The sequence below is a fragment of the Pyrus communis genome, chromosome 12 (assembly GCF_041283825.1).
Source record: "Pyrus communis isolate YQ-2024b chromosome 12, ASM4128382v1, whole genome shotgun sequence".
In the NCBI taxonomy this organism is placed as follows: Eukaryota; Viridiplantae; Streptophyta; class Magnoliopsida; order Rosales; family Rosaceae; genus Pyrus; species Pyrus communis.
The window spans coordinates 18,846,037-18,870,372 of NC_142576.1; the positions used below are offsets into that span (position 1 = coordinate 18,846,037).

Genomic DNA, 24,336 nt, shown 5'->3' on the forward strand with positions numbered 1-24,336 from the left:
CCTCTCCAACATGCGAACATATCCTTCAACTCCCTGCCTTCAACTTTCTCTCCGACAAATACATACCAACCGAATAAAAAAAATTAAATGCTTAATTACACTGGGTCACAACAACCCAGTTCTACCCGAGCTCAACAAATCACCACCGTATGTTTACGATCCACACGCAAGATGCGTTTTTAACGTCAGCACCTTAAAAACACCCATATATATTTGATGGTTGTGGCCTTGGGGAATTTGGATTTATTATTATTATCATTATTTTTACGAAAAGTGAATTAATTCATAACCAGTCCAAATTAGTTGTCTACACCACACACATGACAAGAGTCACATCATATCCACTTCATTCCAATCATAACCTACCTTATATAACAAAGTCCAATCTCATCCGATCCAACACATGAGTACTTCATAAAACAATGCATTAAGGTACACACTGCAGGCTATTGGCAATAATTTGATCATTGTTTGGTTGTAGTCATGACGGCAGTAGTGGCATACAATGATGGTAATGAGTAGGTGGATTTTTTGCCAATCCAATTGCTAACCGCACCATACCGATTTTATGACAATTGGTAAGGGCACAGTATTGTACTGAACCCACCCGTAGAGATGAGGGCGGCAGTGGGGGCAACAAAGAAGGTAGGGGCGGTTGCTCTTGGGTCGCTACCGTGGTTGCAATTTATTTGTTCGCATACCATGAACGGAAAACATGAACAGTCGGTGGTTTCTTGAACCTCAAGTTCATCCTACTGGTAGAAATAAACTCTAGCTTACCATTCACTTCCACATCTGCTAAACCTAATTGCAAAGGAAACAACATTTTTACCCTTACAGCAGCATTATATTTGGATCATCTCAATAGTTCCATACGTTCATATGTTGCAACTTCCGTTCTAGCCTAATCTTTCGAGACAACTTACAATACCGCAGAATTAGTGATGGACACTTGCCAATTAGTTACCAATGTCATTAGAACATATCAGTATCTCCTCCTTGGACTTCGAGAACGGTTGAATTCCGGTGACCTACAAAGAAGACGAGAGGAGCAATCAGTTAATGTATGGATAGCTAAAGCCCATAAGCCTAACAATTGCATGCTTGGAGATTAGCTAGTGCAGGAAACTAAAATATTCTGAAAGATTAAGTATGTATATAAATCATTCTTCTCTGACCAACAATTTTTTTAATCAGCGCAGAAGGTGGATTCAAATTTGGGTTCTCTTCCCAATATTAGGAAGAGAAAAGTCATTAGCCCAAGAATCGGTCGGTCATCTGACTAATAATTGCTAAGAACGGCACGAGCTTCCATTACAAGTGATAAGATAGAAGTTCTTCTGTTCACAGAGATGAGGTAAGAAACTAGATGTGGCAGAGATCAGGAATTAAAACTCGAAACTAAAGAATCATGTCATATTGATCTACAATTTTAGTTTTATTTAGCAAACATGACAAATTAATCTAATTATAAACAAACAATCGAAAAGAAAAACCAAGGCCGTGAATGACATAGCACAAAATACTCAACGGAAAACAGACCTTAAATTGCCTCCAAAGGAACCAGTACTGAAGGCCCAATCACCAGATATGGTTTGACCAAAAAGTTTGGCACCATTCATTCCCGATATTGCTGCCTTAGCTTCCTCAAACTTCTCATATTCAATCAGCACATAACCCTGAAACCTTTTAGCATCAGTAAGCAAAATACAAGTATCATACATTTCCTTGCCTTTTTTATTTATTTTTCAAGAGGTATGTATGTTAATCACCAAAAAGAAGTGCCGTTGGGGATATAGAGTCCACCTCAACAATGCATGTATAAAAAGCAAAAAAGATATACAAACGATAACAACGAACAACAAAAGAGTAAGCCCAAATCTGACCCTTCCCCACATATTTGACATGAATGAGTGAGCAGCATCATGCACGAACGAAGTATACAATTCATCCAAATAATTCAACATTTGGATACGAGAAAAAAATTAATCCCTAAACCAAATCGACAATTACACAAAAGATTCACAGGAAGCAATTAAATATACAATTGCAGATCACATATTTGAAAACATAATGTTGGTAACTTACGTAACTGACTCAAGGCAGATGTTGTTTACAGATTTAGATGACCAATATATCCAACAGGATCAACAAAAACAATTAACTTTTTGATAGGCACATACATCAACTTTCCCTGTTCAATTCCCTGTCCATGTTCCAGCAGGCACAAGATGAAAAGGGCAAAGAGAATCACTCTATCTCCCAACATAAACCAGTTTCAGATCGCAATAAGAGCTTATATTAGCTATATTTCGAACAATACATAAATAAACATATATGATATAACTGAAGAATCAAAGAGCAGATTGTTAAATCTAAGAGACCTTACCACAATCTCGATCATTTTTATACAGCCAATAAGAACAGGATACAGGCATACACCAACCCGTTTCATTAGGTGTCAAATCTAAAAAAGGGAAAAGAACTGCACACACAGGTGGTGAACTGTTTGACTATTCTATCCATGCTGGGATAAGGAAAACAAATCAGTTTCAACTAATTTCTGTCTATATACTTATTTTATTGTATTACTCCCTGACACAATCTACTAAGTACCACAAAAATCCTCAAAAGCAGCTCTCTAAATTACCTAAACAACTATTATAACAAGAATAAACCCTTTTATCATTCTTTATATGCAATAATAAGTGGGCAACTTCTCCAAAGGCTGTCTAATTGTATGAACTCCAGTTCATATTTAATGAATCTTAAAAGACACTAATGAGTCTGGAAAGAAGTTAATTTGAATACCATCTGAAGGGCAATGAAAATATAAAGTAAACAAACACACCTCTTAAGGCTTCAATCATATACAATACAGCTCGTTATGCTCGAACAGAAGCATCATTTAGGTTTTGTATGCAAGAAAAGTAATTAAACAACTTACCTTAACAAATCCAGTGCGACGGTCAAGATTCAGATGCAAATCCTTGATTGCTCCATAGTCGCCAAATACATTAAAAATATCATCTTCCTGTACCTCTTCATGTATTCCAGTGATCAATATGATCCATCCTTCAATAGCTGCACACATAATAACCCCAATGTCACCAAGACATAAATCCAACCTATTTACTAAGTGAAAGAAAAGGACAAACAAATCTGCCGAATGCCAAAAAAGTACACTACCTCTCTTCTTGTTAATCACCATCAAGAAGGAAGAGACAAACACAATTAATATTCGAAGAACATAGAGGTCCTGATTGGGTCCTTAAGCATTCTTTTTTGTGCACCCTGCCTTTTCGAATCATATGAAGCACTCTTTTTCCTCTTTGTAGAGTTGCATAACAACCTTCAACCATAGTTGTATAGGACACAGTGATAGTTCTGATCTCCTTGGAACTTAACTAACGATATGTTATTATATGGTTTTTGCAGTGAATGAAACTAACTTTTTTCTTAATAAACAAGTGGCTTTCAACAATTATTAACATCCACTTGATTACAAACGATATTACTACTCTAAGCTAGACGAGGGGAGGGGATAGGATCTTAACCTGGGACGCAGTGGGTTAAAGAGGAAGACCCTATGCCATGGGGCAATCCACCACTTGCTAGTCAAACCCACTTACTTACGAGCGCGCGCGCACACACTAACTCTTTCAAAAGAAAATGCAGCATAAACATATGCCCTAGTTTATTCAATGTTGTTACTAGAATATGCATTACTTAATTACCGTCATTGATCACTTTCTGAGCAGCCAAACAGATCATCAAGCACTCGCACACAAAGAAAATGCATTACACAAAATGAAATAAATAAACGCCAGAGAGAGAGGAACTGACAGCGTTGAGGAGCGTAACTCGGAGATTGGGAGGCATTGCAACGGGGGAAAGAAGGAGGGTTGTTTGGGTGGTCTAGGTCTAGGGTTTTGGACGGGGCCCTTAAACCTCCTCTGCCTTTGATTCTCCTAGGCATCGCCTCAACCACTTCCTCCTCCATTGGATCGTCCTCGCAGTGGCCTTCCATGACTCTCTCTCTCTCTCTCTCTCCCTCCTCTCCTCTCACTCTCACTCGTCACTCTCAGAGCTGAATGCTTTGCTCGAGTGTAAATGTGGCAACTTATTCAATTTTTACTTACTAACCCCTCAAGTTTTGAAAACTACACGAACGCGCCTCAAAGTTTAAATTAATAAAGTTCCATCCTTTTATCCACACATTCTACCTCGCCCTTTCGCTCACCGTGAAGCTAATGGGCACCGTATCTCGGCCACCGTTTTTCAACCCGACCCGCCCCAAGAACCAAATTGTCTGCGGAAAACCCAACAACGGCGACTCATCCGCCTTCCAAGAGAAGAAGCAGGTCTCCGTGGACTACGACCACGGCACTCACCACCTCTCCACCCGAATCACCGGCCTCACCAAAAAACACATCCCCAAACGCCACCGTTTACGAGTCGAAACTGAGCGTTTCCAGAAGGACTGGGCCGTCTCCGACGTCGTCGACCGCCTCTACAAGCTCCGCCACTGGGAGGACATCGAGGGCTTGCTCAATCGATGGGTCGGGCGCTTTGCTCGTAAGAACTTCCCTGTTCTCATCAAGGTAAAAATTTCAATTCCGTTTCGGAGCTGTTTATGTTATTGATTTAGGGTTTAGAGTTTGGGGTTTGCATTTGTGTGTGAAATTTGGGTTGCTTGCTTTGTTTGTTTAGGAAATGACAGAGAGGGGTTCGGTGGAGCACTGTGTGCGAGTGTTCGGGTGGATGAAGAACCAGAAGAACTATTGTGCTCGCACTGACATGTATAATATGATGATCAGATTGCACGCTCGGCATAATCTTGTCGATAAAGCTCGCGGCTTGTTTTTCGAAATGCAAGAGTGGAGGTACTTCTTTTTGTTTCTGTACTTTTTACTTTCGGCCTCTCCCATTTGGTTAGAGTTTAGGTGAAGACTAGCACAGTTAAGACAGAGGAGGAAGGATAGCAGTTCAGATAAAAACCGAGTATAATGTTCAAAAGTCGAAACCCATTGTGAATTAGTGAATTACAACTAAGTGAGCAACGGCGACATTGGCTCCATATAATCAACAAAGACATTCAACTTCTTAGTTTTATCAAATTTGTTGTCTTTATTCACAATAACTAGAAAGTTTGCGATAATGAATTTTTGGTAGGTGCAAGCCTGATGCTGAGTCCTACAATGCTCTTATCAATGCACATGGTCGAGCAGGTCAATGGCGTTGGGCCATGAATCTTATGGATGACATGTTGCGTGCAGCTGTGTGTATTTTCTGTATTCTTCTTTCTAATCTTAGCGTGTCTGATTTGATGTCAGCAACTTTTATCTTGTCTTTGATTTCTCAAATGATGCATGGGGAGAAAAGTGTGCAATATTACATATCATAGTCATAGCCTATGTTCCTTTTCTTGGCAGGGCAAGGGAGGGGGTAGGGAGGAAGAGGGAGAGAAAGCATTGTACTGATTTGTCTATGACTCTTGAGTCTTTGGACTTTCATTTTGCTGTCCATTTAAAGCCTTCATGTTGTTTTGAGTCACATATGTCTTTTAGTGCTTTAAATTCAGACGGACTTTGAGTGTTGATTGAGTTACGTCTTCGCATGTTCAATTTTTTTCTGGAGTGAATTTTCTTTACCTGTTACACCCTGCAGCTTAATAGCTCTTGTCGATATAAATTAAAAACCAAGGTTCTTCTGGAACACCTTAACTTTATAGGTCAAACCATCGCATCTTGTTGGGCTAGTTAGATGACATGGTTCTTGTTGCATTCCAAATTTATTTGTAATGTTAATCTACAGATTAAGGTTATGAAACAATATATCATTCCCGAATCAGAATCAATAACCTTCCCTTCATCCAATGTACAGTAGATTTGATCCTTGTTAGTTGATATCATATCGTCATTGATTTTCATGAACTTATCTTATGGGCAGATCCCTCCTAGTAGATCAACATATAACAACTTGATCAATGCTTGCGGATCTAGTGGAAATTGGAGGGAAGCTTTGAAAGTATGCAAGAAAATGACAGATAATGGAGTTGGGCCTGATCTTGTGACTCACAATATTGTTTTATCTGCATACAAAACTGGGGCTCAGTATTCAAAGGCTTTATCTTATTTTGAACTTATGAAGGGAACTAATATTCGTCCAGACACAACCACCCTTAATATTGTTATATATTGCCTTGTAAAGCTTGGACAATATGGGAAAGCCATTGATATTTTCAGCTCTATGAGAGATAAGAGAGTTGAATGCCGTCCTGACATTGTGACATTCACCAGCATCATTCATCTGTATTCTATGTCCGGGCAGATAGAATATTGTACCGCTGTATTCAGTACAATACTTGCAGAAGGCCTAAAACCTAATATTGTTTCATACAATGCACTATTGGGTGCATATGCTTCACATGGGATGAGCGAAGAGGCGTTGTCAGTTTTTAATGAGATAAAGAAAAGTAGTTTCCGGCCAGATGTTGTGTCGTATACATCTCTACTCAATTCATACGGAAGATCCCAACAACCTCAAAAGGCCAGGGAAGTTTTTGACATGATGAAGAGAAACAACTTGAAGCCAAATCTTGTGAGCTATAACGTGCTGATTAATGCCTATGGATCTAATAGTTTATTAGCTGAAGCGGTAGAAGTCTTGCGTGAGATGGAGCGAGATGGAATTCATCCAAACATTGTCTCAATATGCACACTTTTGGCAGCTTGTGGACAATGCGGTCAGAAGGTGAAAATTGATGCCGTGCTTTCAGCAGCGAAGCTGCGAGGCATTGAATTGAACACAATTGCATATAATTCAGCTATTGGAAGCTATATGAATTTGGGAGAACATGAGAAAGCTATAAACTTGTATCAATCTATGAGAAAGAAGAAAGTTAAACCGGATTCTGTTACATACACTGTGTTGATAAGTGGCTGTTGTAAGATTTCAAAACACAGTGAGGCACTAACATTTTTTGATGAAATGGTGGATTTGAAAATTCCTGTTTCCAAAGAGGTCTACTCATCTGTTATCTCTGCCTACAGCAAGATGGCAAGTTTTTGTTTAGCCAAAGTTACCCCTTATTATATTGTTGGTTACTTGAGAGCAACATCATTAATTCTTTTCTTTTTATTCATTACAATAACTCAGGGACAACTTACGGAAGCAGAATCTATATTCAACTTGATGAAAATGGCTGGTTGTGCGCCTGATGTAGTTACATATACTACAATGATGCATGCGTATAGTGCCACTGGTAAGATTGTATGTTAAACCTCTGGCATTCTTGGACACTAGTAGGATGAAGCACCCATGGAACTAAATCTTTTAGTGGTCTTTGTATAACAGAGAATTGGGAAAAGGCTTGTGTTCTATTCCAAGAAATGGAAACTAATGGCATCCAACTAGATGTCATTGCATGCTCAGCTTTAATGAGAGCTTTTAACAAAGGAGGCGACCCATCCAGGGTTCTTATTCTGGCTGAAATCATGCGAGAAAAAGAAATTCCTTTCAGTGATGCCATTTTCTTTGAAATGGTATCGGCCTGTAGCTTGTGAGTCGCTTCTTCTTCTTCCTTTACTTTCTCTATGAGTAGTCGTCTGCACATTTCCTTGTCCTTCTCTATTTTTTAGTCTTATTAATAGATTTATCTGTTCTCAATTTGAAGACTTGTCTTATTCGTTCACTGGACTGATACAAGTTATACAACATTAGCTTACATAAAATGGAATTGTTCGTTACGAAAATTTCCCATCTAAGTTGAATTTACATTACGAATACAAATACATTCATCTCTATGATACATCCTGGAAAAATTGCTTATTTATGTAAATTAGGAAAAGTATCTTGTGTCCATGTTTTGTATTACTATTTTGATGAGTAACTTGCCTGAGCATCATATCTGTCCATTTTCTATCCTTGCCATATTTTAACTTCATCTCTGTTCCCAATTATTAAATTTGCTTCAATGAGGCATTATAGTTTCTATGCTTTTGTCATAAATTCTTTTTTCGTATTAGGTTTCTTTTACCTTTTTTTTTTTTTGGACAAATTTTTGTGTTAGTTAAGAAACTGAAAATTTGAACTTTGAATGAAGATTACAAGATTGGAGAACAACAATGGAATTGATTAAGTTGATTGAGCCCTCACTACCTAGAGTTTCAATCGGACTTGTGAATCAACTTCTGCGTATTCTTGGAAGAAGTGGAAAGATTGAAACTATGATGAAGGTACCTAGAATTTCTCTAGTATTTGATAGATAAATGTTACAAAGCACACTACATTTATGCAAGCACCGATTTGCTTTCATCTATCCTTTTTCTTTTAAACTGAAGTTATTGGAAGTTAAATATGCACTATTCTGTAAACTCTGATTATGAATAGGTTTTTTTTCTTTTATCACGGTCAACCGTACAGTTATTCTACAAGATAGTGGCATCCAGTGGTGATATCAATTTTGATACTTATTCAATTTTGTTGAAGAATCTCTTGTCTGTCGGAAATTGGAGAAAATATTTTGAGGTAATCTACACATCAAACTTCCATTTATGCACTTGTTTTAGTCAAGGTGAATGCTGTAATAGTTTGCATCATGCTATTTGTTGGTTACACACACATGATACGAAGGCCAAAAGTCCAATTACATTGGCATCATATTGAGACAGTACTTGTTCTTACTTTATGGTGCTCTAGCAAAAGTTCTGCATGTTATACATTGAGTCTCGAAGATAAGAAATATAAGAAATTACGTAGTGAATCCATGTGTAAGAGTTGGGTGGAGCACTGTCTTAGAACAAAGATTTGAACTTCGTCAAACTGAAACCACAAATGTGCCGTGTTTGCATGCAAAATTTAATTTTTGCTTGCTTCTATAGGCTGTAAGCTATATGTGCTATATGTGGCCATTCAACAGTGTAATGCAAGATTCACCTTACACTATCTCATGCTTATGTCAAACTCAAAGTCCAAACAATATATTTGCGCAGGTACTACAATGGATGGTGGATGCTGGAATTCGACCGTCAAGCCAAATGTACCTTGATATATCATCTTTTGCACACAAAAGCGCTGGAGCCGAATATGCTACTCTTATAAAAGAAAGAATTGGTATGCACATGAATATATCCTTTTACCGAATTTTGTTATCTTGAAGCCTATACTTTGTTTATGCCAGTTGAAATATTTGGAGGAATTGGTGTTCCCTTTGGGATGTGGTTGGGTAGGTAGGTATGATATATATGGGTTTAGTTAAAACATGAGCAATTCGATTGCGTGAGAATTTTTTTGTGTACCTGTTTTTCATAGTACTAGTTTTCTGGTTCTGTGATCAGAAAACAAAAGTTGTGCGGTAGCTGTTCAGTTTGTTGAGCGTGCCAATGATGAATATGTTTACAACAAGCTGTGTCATAACTGCTGCTTTCACATTGTCGAAGTAACTAATTTTACATTCCGCTGCAATATCTTTATCTGCAGCTGCTGCTTTCAGTCTAAGTGGTCTACATTTTTCCTTTTGCTCTTTATCTTCGCAAAGTCCTTCACGTCACTTATTGAATGATTAGATAACTAAAATCGGGTTATGAACTTCTGCAGAACTTTTAAAAAGAAAATCTGGTTACCAAGATTCGACAAGCGAGCCCTGCGATACACAGTCCACCTCTTCGCTGATAAGTAGAACGAAGGAAGAGAACCACAGGCTGCTGGAGTCAACAATGGCTGGTACGTATGCAGTTGCCGAGTACCATCTGTAACATATTTGATAGGCAGAAATGCAATATAGGAGATGATGTGTAAGTTTTGTAGAGCTCGTCCGAGATGAGAATGGTAGGAATGTTAGTAATTGCCTGATGTACAGCCTGTAAATGAATTCTTGTTCCACATTCATGTGTATCTGTTTGGACAGAACCAAATTGCAGTCTCTCCAACCGTTTCGATGTAAACAGATTCAAGTTAAAGTGGCATAATTTGTAATCTCAAAGACTCAAGGTGATGTAGCATGATTAATGGTACCGTAGATTTCTCGTTACAAACGCTTTGAAATTTTAACAATCAGAATGCTCGTTGGATGTCATTACAGCGTATTTGAGACCGTCAGTCAGTGATCATACCAAGTAGAGTGTATTATGGCCAAGAAATTCGGATCCGTAATACTCAAAGGTCAATCTAGTGAGGAACGAAACACATTAAAAGGAAACTTCAAACAATTAGTCTGGCCTTGCCGATTGACTCGGTTGGCTCTCCGGTGGCGCCTCCTATGAACCATGTGGCGTCCGCGGTTAACGCCGCTGCTACACAGCATACACTTTGAAAAGCATCCTAAATTACGCAACTACCCCGCTTCTCATCCTAGCCGTTACAACCTTTTCAACAATTACTTGCCGAAACATCATGACTGCCATCAAGAAAACAAAACAGGGGTACATTCGTAATTGCACCTCCCCTTCATCTTCTCTCACTGTAGCTTTTCCCCTCCACGGTGATTCACTGAAACGAACACAAACAAAACCCAAACAACTCACTCACACTCAGGCACTCATCTCTCTCTCCATTTCTCTCTCTTTAAGGTTTTAGTTTGGGTTAAACTGGAGTGGTCCCAAGACCGAAAGCGGCGGCAGTGGCGGTGGGGAAGCAGAGGCGTCGGAGGAGGTGATGGCGACCGATCAGCTAATGGTGTACAGAGGGGTGAAGAAAGCGAAGAAAGAGAGAGGATGTACGGCAAAAGAGCGCATCAGCAAAATTCCTCCGTGTGCTGCTGGAAAACGCAGCTCCATTTACCGTGGAGTCACTCTGTAAGTAAGCTCCTCTTTCTCTTTCTGTTTGGTTGCTGAGAAAAAAAAGAGAGGAATTTTGATTAGATTTGATTGGGAATTTGGGTATGAAAATGTAGGCACAGGTGGACAGGTCGTTATGAGGCTCATCTCTGGGATAAATATTGTATACATGTGTAATTTCTGACAAGCATTTGATTTCTTGGATTGTGCATGCAAATGTTGGCGCATGATGATTCGATATATATTCCAGTTTACTCGGGTAAGTTGGGGGTTCAGTTTGTCATAGATTACTCAAGAAAGTGGCAATTTCTCGTGTAAGCTATCGGTTTAATTATTAATCCTTGAGTAGCGTAAGGAATTTACAGGGGCCTATGACGATGAAGAGGCTGCAGCTAGAGCTTATGATCTTGCTGCCTTGAAATATTGGGGTCCTGGCACTCTCATCAATTTTCCTGTGAGATTAATGCCATTGATTTGCTGATTTCATTTTATTGTTTTTATTCACTTGAAATTTCGTCCCTTTTTGGTATTTGGGTTAGCATTTGTTTTACTGTTGAGTATACCGTAAGTAAGAGAACACACTTAAGTTTTTCAAATCAGCATCTCTGTTCTTCATGCCAATAAGTAAATATTTTCGAGTTGTCAACTAAAATATTATATTTGTTCAAGTTAGCTCTTCCTTCAATTATTACACAAGGGATCTTGAAGAGATGCAGAATGCCAGAAGGTGTCAAGGGAGGAATACCTTGCATCTCTTCAGAGGTGTGTATATAGATTTTGAGTACACATTTTTTTAAAAGAAAATTTGAAAGTACATATTTGAATCTGAAAGCTTTGCATATTTCTAATTGTAATTCTCCTCCTGCAGAAAAAGCAGTGGTTTCTCAAGAGGAATTTCTAAATATCGTGGGCTTTCTAGGTATGCTTTACCTTTAAATGTTACTTTTATGCCCAATATATTAGACTCGTTTCTCATAGGACTTCTTGGCACATTATGTTATTCCTAAAGGATGCTCATTTATAAGTTTTGAGATTGAGCTTTGTTTCTTTTTCTTCTCTTTTTTCGGCGTCAACCATCCCAAACTGGGTTGTGGACAGAAGTAAAAAGCTTGTTGTATTTAATAGTTTGTCACAAGAATTCTACATAGAAAATTATACATCATTCAAACTCATTGAGTGATACAAGAAAAACTCAATCCACGAGTGGTTTAAATAATGTTTGTTATTTGTATTTTCTTCCATATCGTGTTCTTGGTTGTTAATGTTTATAGCCCCCATTTTGAACCAAACAAACCGTAGAGAACCTATCCATCTGGTGCATTGCATCAATACAGTATCAATTTTTTGTGTTGCTGATTTTCAGCTTTTAGAGAGGCAAAAATGTCTCCAAATTTGTGCAAAGCCAGTAATTTATATTGTGTTTCTTCATTCCGTTCTGAATTTTTATTCTTTGTACACATAACAGTCGTTGGGAGCCGTCATTGTGTCATATGGGTGGATCTGAGTACTTCAATAGCATACATTATGGTAAGTCCTAAACGGATGCTGAACTGAAGCCATATTTTGGATAAGAGGGCTCTGAAAAATCTGTTTCCTTGATCTGAATCTTCTGCAAAACAAAGTCGCATATGGAGGCTTTCGAATATATTATATTCCTTTCATCTGGATTACTACCTGAATCAGTGCCACTTTGCATGTGTCTTAACTCTTATATGACTTAAAGGTACAGGCATTGATCCAGCAACAGAAAGTGAACTTTTGGGAGCTTTTTGCATTGAAAGAAAGATTGGCCTAACGAGTTACATCAAGTGGTGGGGACCCAACAGATCTCGTCAAGCTGAAACTGGCATGGAATCGTCAGAAGAAACAAAAAATGGTTGTGTTGGAGATATTGGAGTTGAACTTAAAACATTAGAATGGGGAATCCAGCCTACTGAACCATACCAGATGCCCCGTTTGGGCATCTCTCATGTAAGTAAAAAGCATAAAGGTACCAGAGTCTCTGCCATGAGCATCCTCTCATGGTCAGCTGCCTATAAGAACTTGCAAGAGAAAGCATCACAAATGGAGGAAAACAATGCAGATAATGATGAGAATGAAAACAAAAATACCTTCCACAAGATGGATTATGGCAAGGCAGTTGAGAAATCCACAAGTCATGACGAGAGACTTAGTTCTGTATTAGGAATGAGTGGTGGAATGTCTCTCCAAACAGATGTGTTCCCGTTGGCTCCCTTCTTGTCTGCACACTTCTGACCAACTAAAATGCCATCGATCCCTTGGTAGATGGCATTCTTTGGAAGTCGCTTGCTCATGTTCTTCCTTCTGGAATTTCTTGTACGACTGAAGTTGGTATTTTCAGTTCAAGAATCTCTCTCCTTTTGTTTTCTTGTGTTCTGATTCCATGAGAAATAATAAGCCAATACTTTGCTTGCTCCATATGGTAATGCAGATTACAAAGACGGAGACAAGTTCAACTTTCACTTTATTTCAGCCCGAAGAATGATGTTGCATTTCCTTTTGCTCTAAAAGTTGGTGAAGTGCATGTTAACAGTTTCTTGACAACCTCTATTCAGAAGGTTTTACCTACGCATGACATGCTATAAACGCAGGGAAAAAAGTGCGCAAACATTTGATGTGGCCTTGATAACGAAGAGGTTTGTACTACATGGGGTGTATCTTTTTATAATGAAAAACTTTATTGTATGCTGACAAGCTGGTTTCATAGAATGGGTGCGTTTCTTGTTCTTGATTTGAATAATTTGTACAGAAAGCATGGTTATTTGTAAAAATGCATATATTTGAATCACTCTGGTTTCAAATGAATGATGGTAATGGAAAAGGTATGAAACCGTTGCACCGTAATCTGATCGAGTTAAGCTTACCATTCACGATCGATATGATCCTTGCAAGACTCTGAGGGTATGAATTGAATTGAAGCTACAATATTCAAATTTTTCATTCCTACTTTCGTAACCAAACAACCAGATACAATTAGTTAATCAATAGCTAGCGACCCGTCAGTCGTAACTACTATATAGTGTGCATTGAACAAAAGAATCAAAGCGTTCATCACATGATGGGGACCACAGAGTTTTGCATCAAGGAAGAAGAGCATTCACATTCTCACTTACAAACAAACCAAGAATCTTCAATCAACAAAAAGGAAACCATCTAGAACTACTGTGACTAACATCAATTTCAAGTTGAATTGATGCTCCATCGCATGTGAGTATGTCACATTTAGATTGAAGGGGAATCGATCCAGTGGAAATTATGGTGTGTTCGCCAACTTGAAGTCACAGTCCTCCCAAATCAAAAGGGAATCAGTATAGCCATTTGGTGAATTTGGAGTCTTGCAAGGAGGTGGAGAGTCAAGGTTGTCAGACTGCCAGGGGTTTCGATACTCAGGTATCTCTTCCAAATCCATATACTTCGAGGGACTCTGGGGCTGAAACAAAGAAAAACATGAGGGTTAAGAAAAGTCGAACCCAACAAGAGTAAATGCAGAAAAAAGTAATCTTCTTGGCAATGAAATGCAAAACTTACCTCAGATTTACTTGGCAGTGAAGATGCACATGAAGATGTAAGCTTCTCGGAAGAATCTGAACAAAAAAATGAATGATCTGATAAGTTGAAATGCCCAGGAAAATAACCAATTTCAAGAAACTCAACTATTTTTTAAAAGATGTAATACCGCCATGTACTCCAAGTGCCATCAGAAACTGACGAAACTGATGAATCTCATCAATGTCCTGTGCTTTCATGCACTCTTGATGATTGTGCAGAAACCCTTCCTCTGCAATATTATCAGGACAAACAGGCTGCTTTGGCATTACCCTCTGCTTTGTGTTGTTCTTCACCGGTGCAGCCCGTGTGTTTGAAATATCACGTAACGCGTTCCTGGTACTGGTCTGAACTTTATCTGAGGCTTTAGACAAGCCCTTGTTATTGCTTGCATCACCACAAATGATTACCTTGGAAGACTGCTTTTTTGATGCCTGAGTCAGAGCAGCAGGCTTCCCTGAATTCGATAAATCACCAAGCGGTTTCCTTCCACCAAGCCCGCCTTTCTTTTTTGTTTTCAAGGCATCACCCTTCCCCACAAGAGAAGCTCCTGCCATACATATTACAAGGGTTAAACTAAAACAGCCCAGCAAGAATTTCAGACACTAAAAGCATAACTAGACTCGATAATTACCCTTAGAGTGAACACTCAGATTCTGATCTTGAAACAAAGCACCGAGTGTTGATGCCATTGCCGCTTTTTTTTTTTTTTTGCAGCCAATTCAGTTTAATCTTCTGCTAACTGTAGAAACAATCCGAAAAGAGAGAAAAATAAAGGAAGGTAAGCATTAGATATAATTCAGAATACGGAACCGAAGAGAAAAGATACAATGCAGAAACACCTGTTTAGCATATTCCTTCTCACAGACAACTTAACGTGCAGAATGACCACTGATTATAACATGGCCAAAAGTAGGGCTTGAAAATGAAAAATCACCCGAAATCAAAATTAGGGCTTGAAAATGAAAAATCACCCGAAATTAATCTACAAGATTTTTACAAAAGACTCAAGAATTAGGCACCCAAGAACAAGGAATCCATACCCCCATGACCCAAAACAAAAATACAATTCTGGGTTACCTTGTTCATACTATTCAACTGCCAATTCAGCTACAAATCACCACCGAATCCCTAAAATCCTCCCTAACTCAGGATTAGGCATTCGCCCCCAACATTGGGGGTTTTTAACAGTTAAATATAGATAAATGAAGAAAGACTCGACTGAATTCATATATAAAATGAACCCTAATTCGAACCCAATACGATTACAGAAACCCTAAATTAGTTTTAATTGAACCCTAATTAAACCCAAATTAATGACAAGGAATCGGAAATTGAAAGACGAGGAAGTAATTACCAGTGAAAACAGACGAACTGAAAGAAAAAGTGAGAGTGGAATTTCAAGTGACTTCGTAGAATAGCGTCGGAGGGAGAGACAGATGAGAATTACAGAGGTGCGGGAAGATTTTCAAATTTGGGAATTGAGGGGGTTTGGGTTTGGCCATCTAAGTGTAGATGTTAGGGGTTCCAACGGTAACTTAGTGTGCTTTCACAATGTTACCCCTCATTTGGAAGCCTATCTACATAAATGACATAACCATGTTTATCCGTCGGATAATAGACACTTTGAATCCCTACCGTCCTTTCCAAATTTTGACATCGTCGCTACGTCTAATTTTCGTCCAAAATAGTTCTCCTTCCAATTTAGTACCTTATTTTTTTTCATTTGCCCTAAAAAAAAATTTCTTCTTTCCTTTTTAATGATATAATAAACTATAGAATTGAACTCTATGTTTTTTACCTTCGTTTACAATTGGTCTACAAGTTAAAAATCTGTTAAATGAAGTTTTTGAATTAACAAAGTGTGCACTATTAGATCATGTCATTAAGGTCTTTTATAATAAGTCGGAAAAAAGTAAGTGTGACACTAATATATTGAGCTTCTTTAGGAAGCACGTTCCTACAGTGGGATGTAAAAGGCCTACAAATCTAAAGTATGACTATCACAGTTATTGAACTCATATTAATGTAGCAGTAGTGTTATAGGTATCAAACTCAAGTTGTCTAATTCCTATATATAAGTATCACACTCACTCAAACTACTATGAAAAGCCTACTTCTGCCAAAAAGTTTGTTCGTCTTAACTCTTATGTGGCACACATGAATGAAGAAGAATGATGGGAGAGGCTGGAAGACATAAGGAAAAACGAGTGAAAACAACTTAATAAATTTTAGTTTTGGTTTTGTAGTTTTCATTTTATCTATATTTCTTCTACATCTCTCCACCATCCACTCTTTCATCCATTTGTTTTTACTCTTTTTCATCCCTCATTTTCTCATGTGTTTCCTCTCTACCATTAACAAAAAAAGTGAAAGACCAAAAACAAAACAAGAAAAGGTTAATTGCATATTTGCTGCCTTTGCGACCAATTAATTCCTTTCTATTAATGAAGCTTCCATTAGAAAAAAAAAAAAAAAAAAAACAAAACAAAAGAACAAAACCGTCCTAAAGTACGTAGAAAGGTCCTTTAATTGCTATGTTTTATGCATAAAGAAATATGATTTTTAGATTAAAATCATGAGTAAGATCAAAATCTAATTTTAATCCCTTGATATATTAATAATCTCATTTATTAATTATATTTTTATTTTTTTAATTATTTCTCTTTTCTTTCTAATTTTTAATGTATTAATTTTATTTTATTATAATTTTCATTTTCATTTCATTTATCCTACTATATTTTATTGTAAACATTTAGATAAACTAATTTTTGTTATACAATATATTTCAATGTACTTTGTCTTCTTCATTTAGGTACATTAAATTCATTACAATAAATTTATGTGCATACATTTAGGTACACACATTTCGATACATACATTTCGATACAAACATTTAGGCATTAATTCAATATAATACATTTTGATACTAACATTTTGATGCATACATTCCGGTATACACATTTATGTGACAACCCGTCCCTAATTTTACGTTTTTATTAATTTTAAAAGCGTGAATTTACAAAAATTCCCTAGAGGCAAGGACTTTGATTTCCGTTGAGACGGGTTGTCACATTTAGGTACATTAATTTAATACATTACATTTCGGTGCATATATTTCGGTACATACCGGTACTAACATTTAAATACATTAGTTCAATATAATACATTTTGGTACACAAATTTCTGGTACTAACATTTAGCTACATTAATTGAATCCTTTCAAGTTTGAAGAATGTTAAATAAAATTAATAAATTAAAAAACTCCTTTTTGGTCAAAAAATAAATTAAAATTTGTATATTAATAAATTTAAATATTTAACGGGAGACATTAAATAAAATGCACATTAATTATTTTGAATTAAAGGTACATCAAGGGATTATAATCAATATGTAATCTAACACTAGGTTTATTTTAAATTTCAATTTTCTTGAATGATTAAAGTTAAAAATAAAAAATAAAAACCCTTAAAATAATGTATAGTTGTAATATTCTGAGATAAGTCTTGAGAGGAAGCCCATAAAAGACCTCAAGGTCCAAAGATCAAGTTACCAAGCTCATTAATCAGCCCAAGAGTTTTTGTAGACCGAGCACCGTCACCTCCATGCGCCAATTGATGAGTCGAATTTATAATTTTTACTTTACCCTATTATTATAATGTTTTGGTAATTATTTTGGTAAGATTTTGATAGTTTGAATTATATTTTCAATGTAAGACTTCTGAGTCTTTATTGAGCAAAAAATAATCAAACGGGTGAATTTTGGAGTGATTCCAGTTGGAGGACGTTTGTGAGTTTTTCAACTTATTTGTGTCAAAGTTTTAGATTTTTTTTTGCCAAGCACTTAATTTATGGCAATGGAAATAAAGGATCAGTGCACAAAGTCATCAATGTGACGTTTTGGGCTTATTTGGGCTTTTTGTCATCCAAGATGGTGGCTTTTGGCGATGTGCCCTTATGCAAATATGTTCAGGACATCTCAAACTTAAAAATGAGTCACGATGTGCCTGTTTTTGAAGGTATCTAAGGCCTTGAATGTGGGAAATCTTTGAAGGGGCAGATTCTCCACATTAGTGTAGGATTATGTTTTCTAGTTTATCGTAACTTATTTTGTTTCCTAGTTTCATTTTATGACATTTTCTAGGAAGGATTTTTCTATTATAAATAAGGCTTATTTAGCCATTAGGGTTCTTAACGCACTACTTCAGAAAACTTGGCTTAGAGAGCTTTTGACGATTCAACTTTATTTTACAAGGTATTTTCTATCCATGCTTTTATGTAGTCTTTATTTAATTGTTTATGATATTATGCATGTCTACTTTGAATTAGTGTTTGAAACTATCTATTTGTCTTAATACTTTGCGACCATTAGGATGTTTAATTAAGTAGTTTGATGCAATTCGGTCAGAATACCACTGGAGGACTGAGTATGGCTTCTTGTGGTTGATAATTGTAATTTCACTTAAGGTGAATATCACGCTCTTAAGGGTTGCTTGGTTTTTTAAGAGCAACTCCACCCCTAAAGACTTTGCGCCAGCACCCAACTCATTTATCCACTTCAGTGAACAGTAATAGGCCAAAGCATCTCCATCCCGAAAAAAATGTGCTGGCACCCAGTCTAAAAATGCACTGGCACAAATGATATCCACCCCTACAAAATGCGCTGGCACCCAGTCCATTTAAAATATTAAATAATTTTTTTATAAAATAATAAATTAACAAAATAGTTTTAATTTCGGATAGGATTTTTAATCAATCTCGTCACGCCACGTGTCATTATCCGAACGTACTATTTTGTGAATAGATTTCCGTTAAGATTTTCAACCAATCCCGACAATTCACGTGTCACTTCCTATTTACAATAATTTAGGCAAGATTTCGATAAGATTTTCAACCAATCTTGTCACGCCACGTGTCATTATCCGAACGTACTATTTTGTAGATAGATTTCTGATAAGATTTTCAACCAATCCTGACATGCCACGTGTCACTTCCTGTTTACAATAATTTACCCAAGATTTCGATAAGATTTTCAACCAATCACGTAGTGCCACGTGACATTGTCCAAAACCTCATCTTCTCTTTTTTTGTCCATATAAACCCTACATCCCTACATCCATCCTCACACTAAACTCAATCCTTTTTTTTAGCTCAGAATTCTTCTTTATCGTTTTCAAATCTTGAGTTCTTACAATGTCTTCTTCAAGGAGAGTGTATAAACAGTTGCAAGAGCAGCAGAAAAGGTTGTTGGCACAATAGGAAGAATTGGTCAATCTTGACGAAGGTGGAGGTGGAGATGAGGCCTTCGCAATGGAGGAGGATGAGGATGATCACCATAGAAGGCGGAGGGCCTCACATTCCCGCCGTATCATGGAAACTGTGGGTCAGATAGCCAAACCCAGACGTGCGGCAAACATCGATAGAAGAAGGGAAAAATGAGGTAAATATCTCTTGGAAGATTATTTTATTCCCAACAGCGTTTTCCCTGATCATGTTTTTAGACGTTGTTTTAGAATGCAACGAAGTTTGTTTGATAAAATCATGAGTGCTGTTTGCAACCATGATCCATATTTTGTGCAAAAAGATGATGCTTTTCATGTTCTAGGTCTTCTTCCTGAACAAAAAATTACGGCTGCCTTGTGAATGCTTGCATATGGAGCATCTACAGATCAAGTGGATGAGATCACAAGGATGGGAAAAACAACAGTTCTGGAGTCCTTGATGCAGTTTTGCTCTGCAATTGAAGCCCTTTACACCAATGAGTACCTTCGAAAACCCACGCCAAGGGACATGCGGAGGCTTCTGAGGAAGGGTGAGATGCGAGGCTTCCTTGGCATGATTGGAAGCATCGACTGCATGCACTGGACATGGAAAAACTGTCCAAGTGCGTGGCAATGAGCTTATGGCGACAGAAAAGGAGCCAAAAGCATCATTTTGGAAGCGGTGGCTTCTTTTGATACATGGATTTGGCATGCTTTTTTTGGTGTTCCAGGAGCTCAAAATGACCTAAATGTCCTTGCCCAATCTCCAGTGTTTGACGAACTACTACAAGGAAATAGGCCGAGATGCACATATTGGGTTAATGGTAATAAATACGAGGGACCATACTACCTTGCAGATGATATTTACCCAAGGTGGTCAACATTTGTCAAAACAGTGCCACATCCATAGAGTGAAAAAAGAAAAACACTTCGCAAAGTGTTAAGAAGGGTGTAGAAAGGATGTCGAGCGTTGTTTTGGTATCCTGCAAGCTCGTTGGGCAATTGTCAGGGCTGCAGCTAGAATGTTTGATGTCGAGGCTCTTCGATCCATCATGATGACATGTATTATTCTCCACAACATCATTGTTGAAGACGAGTATGATTATGATATCGTCGATGAATAGGAGCCGGATCCGATGAACAACTCAAGAACACAAATCTACTATGCTCATGACCGGACCGAAGATCCCGTGCAACGCGAGCCGTTGGAACTGGATGGACGTTACAATGAATTGGTCATTCAGCGGTACACTTCATTGCAAGAGCCATACTAGCACACAACCCGCCAGAATGACTTGATTGACCACCAGTGGGGATTGCATGAAGGCGAAGATAATTAAAATAAGGCTTGTGGTTGAAGAATAAAGTGTATTGTTTTTTAAGTAATCTTATTTAGTGTGTTTTTTTTTTTTTTTTTTTTAAGTTTATATGGTGAGGTTATGTAATTTTATTTTGTGTTTTTTTTTAAATGTTTATTTGGTGAGTTTATGTAATCTTATTCAAATATTTAAATAAAGTACAAAAATTACATAAGAAATAAAATAAAGTTCTAAAAATAAATAAGAAATTACATAAGAAATTAAATAAAGTTCTAAAAATGTTAAGAAATTGCATAAACAAATAAATACAAAATTATACAAAGTCTGTGGAGTTAGGATATGTGGTGCTAGGATCTTGGTTGCTAGGATTTCTGTAGCTGGAACCCCCTTGACTTGTTTCGGCATCTCTTGCACGCCTCCTTTGCACGACATCTCTTTTTTCTGATGTCCAAAAATATTTTGAATTCGGAGACAGTCCTACTAGAGACTTGTTCATAGTGTCACGATCTGCTTGAGTCATCCTTTCTTCTCTAAGCATCTCATTCTCTCGATGAAGTGCTTCTCTAATAATCTCGTTCTCTCGATTAACTATTTCTCTTTGTCTCTCAGCCGCCGCATCACGAGCCTCAGTAGCTGCTATTATTGCTGCCATAACAGTAGCTTTTTCCTCATCTCTAGCCTTTTCCCATGCCATGTTCAGTTCACCTTGGCGAGCAAGTTCCTCCATATATTTAGTGTAGTCATTTTTGGAAGAACTACCTTTTTTCTTTGATGCTTTTTTACCTTGAGGCCTGAGGGACTGACAAGTCGGTTGGGTCTCCGGCACTTCTTCAGGTGTCCCTTCCGTGTCTTCAAATGTGTTGGCTTCTTGTTCAGCCGTGTCTGCTTTTGGCGAACTGTGTAGACCCATACCGTGTATGACAACTTCTGTATCAGTTGCCACAATTTTGTATCTAGGGCAATCTTTGACAATTTGCCAACATTCCCATTTGTTGAATGATTTGTTACGATTCTTTGCATTGTAGAATGCTTGTGCTTGTAGTGTCTATAAAAATGTGGGATAAGATAGTATTAAAAAATACGGGTGTAACACAAATAAATAAATTAAAATATTGATGGGCGTGGAATGCATATAAATTACATAAGAAATTACATAAAAATAACATAAGAAATTAAATAAATTAAAATATTGATGTGGGTGGAATGCATATAAATAAATAAAAATATTGTTACCTGATCCGCTAAACTTGTCCCACTACGCAGATTACCAGAAGCATGAGAGATGGCATTTTTCCAACAAGTAAAGGATGCGTTGAGTTTTTTCCAACGACCTTGAAGACCTTGACTAGATCTGGCATCTTTTCTATGTACTGTAAAGCAACATATTATATTGCAAAGATGTATTGATGCAGAAAGATTATTAAGGTGTTAGAGAAATAAGGAAGAAATGTAGAGAGAAAGAGAAATGTATTATTGTAATGTTTTTTCAATATTACTCAATTACACTCACTACATTTGTTATATACTAACTCTACAAGCTTGTTCAGTAAGACTTGTTATAACTGCCTTAACCTCCTTATAACAAACCTACTAATCCATTGACACATGGCACACTATCTAACCATTCATTATATATTGTTAACATCCTCCCTCAAGCTCAGGAGGAGGATCACGAAGGCTGAGATTGCAACAATGAGCACGAAACAATGGTGCAGAAAATCCTTTAGTCAGAATATCAGCGAACTGCTCAGTAGACGAAACAAACTGCATATGAAGTAACTGTTTAGCAACCCTTTCCCGAACAAAATGAATATCAATCTCAATATGTTTGGTTCTTTGATGCATCACTGGATTGCAGGTAAGAGCAATGGCAGACAGATTATCACAGAACATTGTTGAAGGAGTCGATATGGCAATCTGCAGAAATGCAAGAATCTGCTTTATCCAATCGATCTCAGTAGCTGTTGTAGCAATAGCGCGATATTCTGCTTCAGTAGATGATCGAGAAACTGTTTGTTGCTTCTTGGATGACCACGATATGGGATTATGCCCTAAGAAAGCAACAAAACCAGTTGTGGAGCGTCTGTCATTGGGATCCCCTACCCAGTCAGCATCACTAAATGTATTCAGCTCCATCTCACCTTTGACATATTGAAGACCATAGTGTTGAGTCCCTTTAAGATAACGTAATATCCGTTTGACAGCCAAGTAATGGGACTCCATAGGGCAATGCATGAACTGACAGACTTGATGCACAGAAAATGCAATGTCAGGGCGTGTGAAAGTGAGATATTGTAAAGCACCCACGATACTTCTGTATAATGCAGGATTAACAAATGGTGTTCCATCATCCTTGAGGAGCTGATGATGAGGCAAGCAAGGAGTGGCACAGGGCTTTAACAGATGCATCTCTGTCCTTGTCAATAGATCATTAACATACTTGTGCTGGGAAAGAAATAACCCTTCTGCAGTTTTTGTAATTTGAATGCCAAGAAAGTAGTGGAGTGATCCCAGATCCTTTATATCAAACTCTGTTGCCAATGCAGCAATGACTGCTGGAATGAAAGTTGTTGCACTCCCTGTGATGATTATATCATCTACATAAAGAAGGAGGATGACAACCCCAGATTCAGTGTGTTTGACAAACAAAGAAGTATCTGCATAAGTTGTTTGAAACCCCAGAGAAGGCAGAAAATTAGTAAACCTCTCATTCCATGCCCTTGGGGCTTGTTTGAGACCATATAGAGACTTGTGAAGTTTGCATACTGAGGAGGAATAGATAGAATCCACAAACCCAGGAGGTTGGGCCATGTATACCTCTTCGTGCAGGATTCCATGCAGAAAAGCGTTTTTGACATCAAGCTGTCTTAAATCCCAACCAAACTGTGCAGCTAAAGTAAGAACAAGCCTCACTGTAGTAGGCTTAACTACAGGGCTGAATGTTTCACCATAATCTATCCCTGCCTCTTGATTGAACCCCTTGGCTACAAGCCTAGCCTTGTATCTTGAGATAGTTCCATTGGCATGCCTCTTGATCTTGAAAACCCACTTACACCCCACAAGATTTCGATTTGATGGTAAGGGTACCAAAGACCAAGTGTGCTGGGAATGTAAGGCTTCAATTTCCTCCTCCATAGCCTTAACCCATACAGGAGATTTCAGAGCAAATTTGTAAGACACTGGTTCAATCTGGGATAAATCCACTTCTGTAGGCTCAGAGACCAGGGCAAGAAATGCTTTCTTCTTGATAATGCCACTCTTTGGTCTTGTTTGCATAGGATGTAAGTTTAATGGAGGAATAGGAAGAATGACTTGTAAAGATTCTGGGGAACACTCAGGAGCCACAGGGATAGCAGAGGAAGTACACTGAGGTGAAGTGTCAGTAATGGGGTAGCTTGTGTCTTCTGGTGA

At 37.7% G+C, this 24,336-nt stretch overlaps 3 protein-coding genes and 1 pseudogene across 4 annotated transcripts; 2 read left to right on the forward strand and 2 right to left on the reverse strand.

Moving 5' to 3' along the window:
* Positions 1–730: 730 nt before the first annotated feature.
* Positions 731–4,030, reverse strand: LOC137744743 (RNA-binding protein Y14). Its single transcript, XM_068484536.2, has 4 exons — positions 3,847–4,030; positions 2,948–3,084; positions 1,543–1,679; positions 731–1,031 (listed from the first exon to the last, which is right to left on the reverse strand). Exons 1-4 carry the CDS (start codon positions 4,028–4,030, stop codon positions 986–988), a joined length of 504 nt encoding a protein of 167 aa, XP_068340637.2. The 3' UTR covers positions 731–985.
* Positions 4,031–4,253: 223 nt separating this feature from the next.
* EMB2654 (Tetratricopeptide repeat (TPR)-like superfamily protein) lies at positions 4,254–10,078 on the forward strand. The gene is made up of 10 exons (XM_088681199.1): positions 4,254–4,604; positions 4,714–4,886; positions 5,176–5,281; positions 5,953–7,062; positions 7,162–7,267; positions 7,360–7,564; positions 8,108–8,240; positions 8,428–8,532; positions 8,997–9,117; positions 9,601–10,078. Exons 1-10 carry the CDS (start codon positions 4,254–4,256, stop codon positions 9,756–9,758), a joined length of 2,568 nt encoding a protein of 855 aa, XP_088537325.1. The 3' UTR covers positions 9,759–10,078.
* A 429-nt stretch (positions 10,079–10,507) lies between these two features.
* On the forward strand, positions 10,508–13,427 carry LOC137744482 (AP2-like ethylene-responsive transcription factor At2g41710; annotated as a pseudogene). Its single transcript, XR_015954112.1, has 8 exons — positions 10,508–10,796; positions 10,895–10,949; positions 11,128–11,237; positions 11,464–11,540; positions 11,647–11,697; positions 12,244–12,305; positions 12,502–13,126; positions 13,231–13,427. The product of XR_015954112.1 is annotated as an AP2-like ethylene-responsive transcription factor At2g41710 (transcript).
* Positions 13,428–13,707: 280 nt separating this feature from the next.
* LOC137744742 (uncharacterized) lies at positions 13,708–15,828 on the reverse strand. The gene is made up of 5 exons (XM_068484534.2): positions 15,703–15,828; positions 14,980–15,087; positions 14,476–14,895; positions 14,328–14,383; positions 13,708–14,229 (listed from the first exon to the last, which is right to left on the reverse strand). Exons 2-5 carry the CDS (start codon positions 15,035–15,037, stop codon positions 14,053–14,055), a joined length of 711 nt encoding a protein of 236 aa, XP_068340635.1. The 5' UTR covers positions 15,038–15,087; positions 15,703–15,828; the 3' UTR covers positions 13,708–14,052.
* Positions 15,829–24,336: the final 8,508 nt, after the last annotated feature.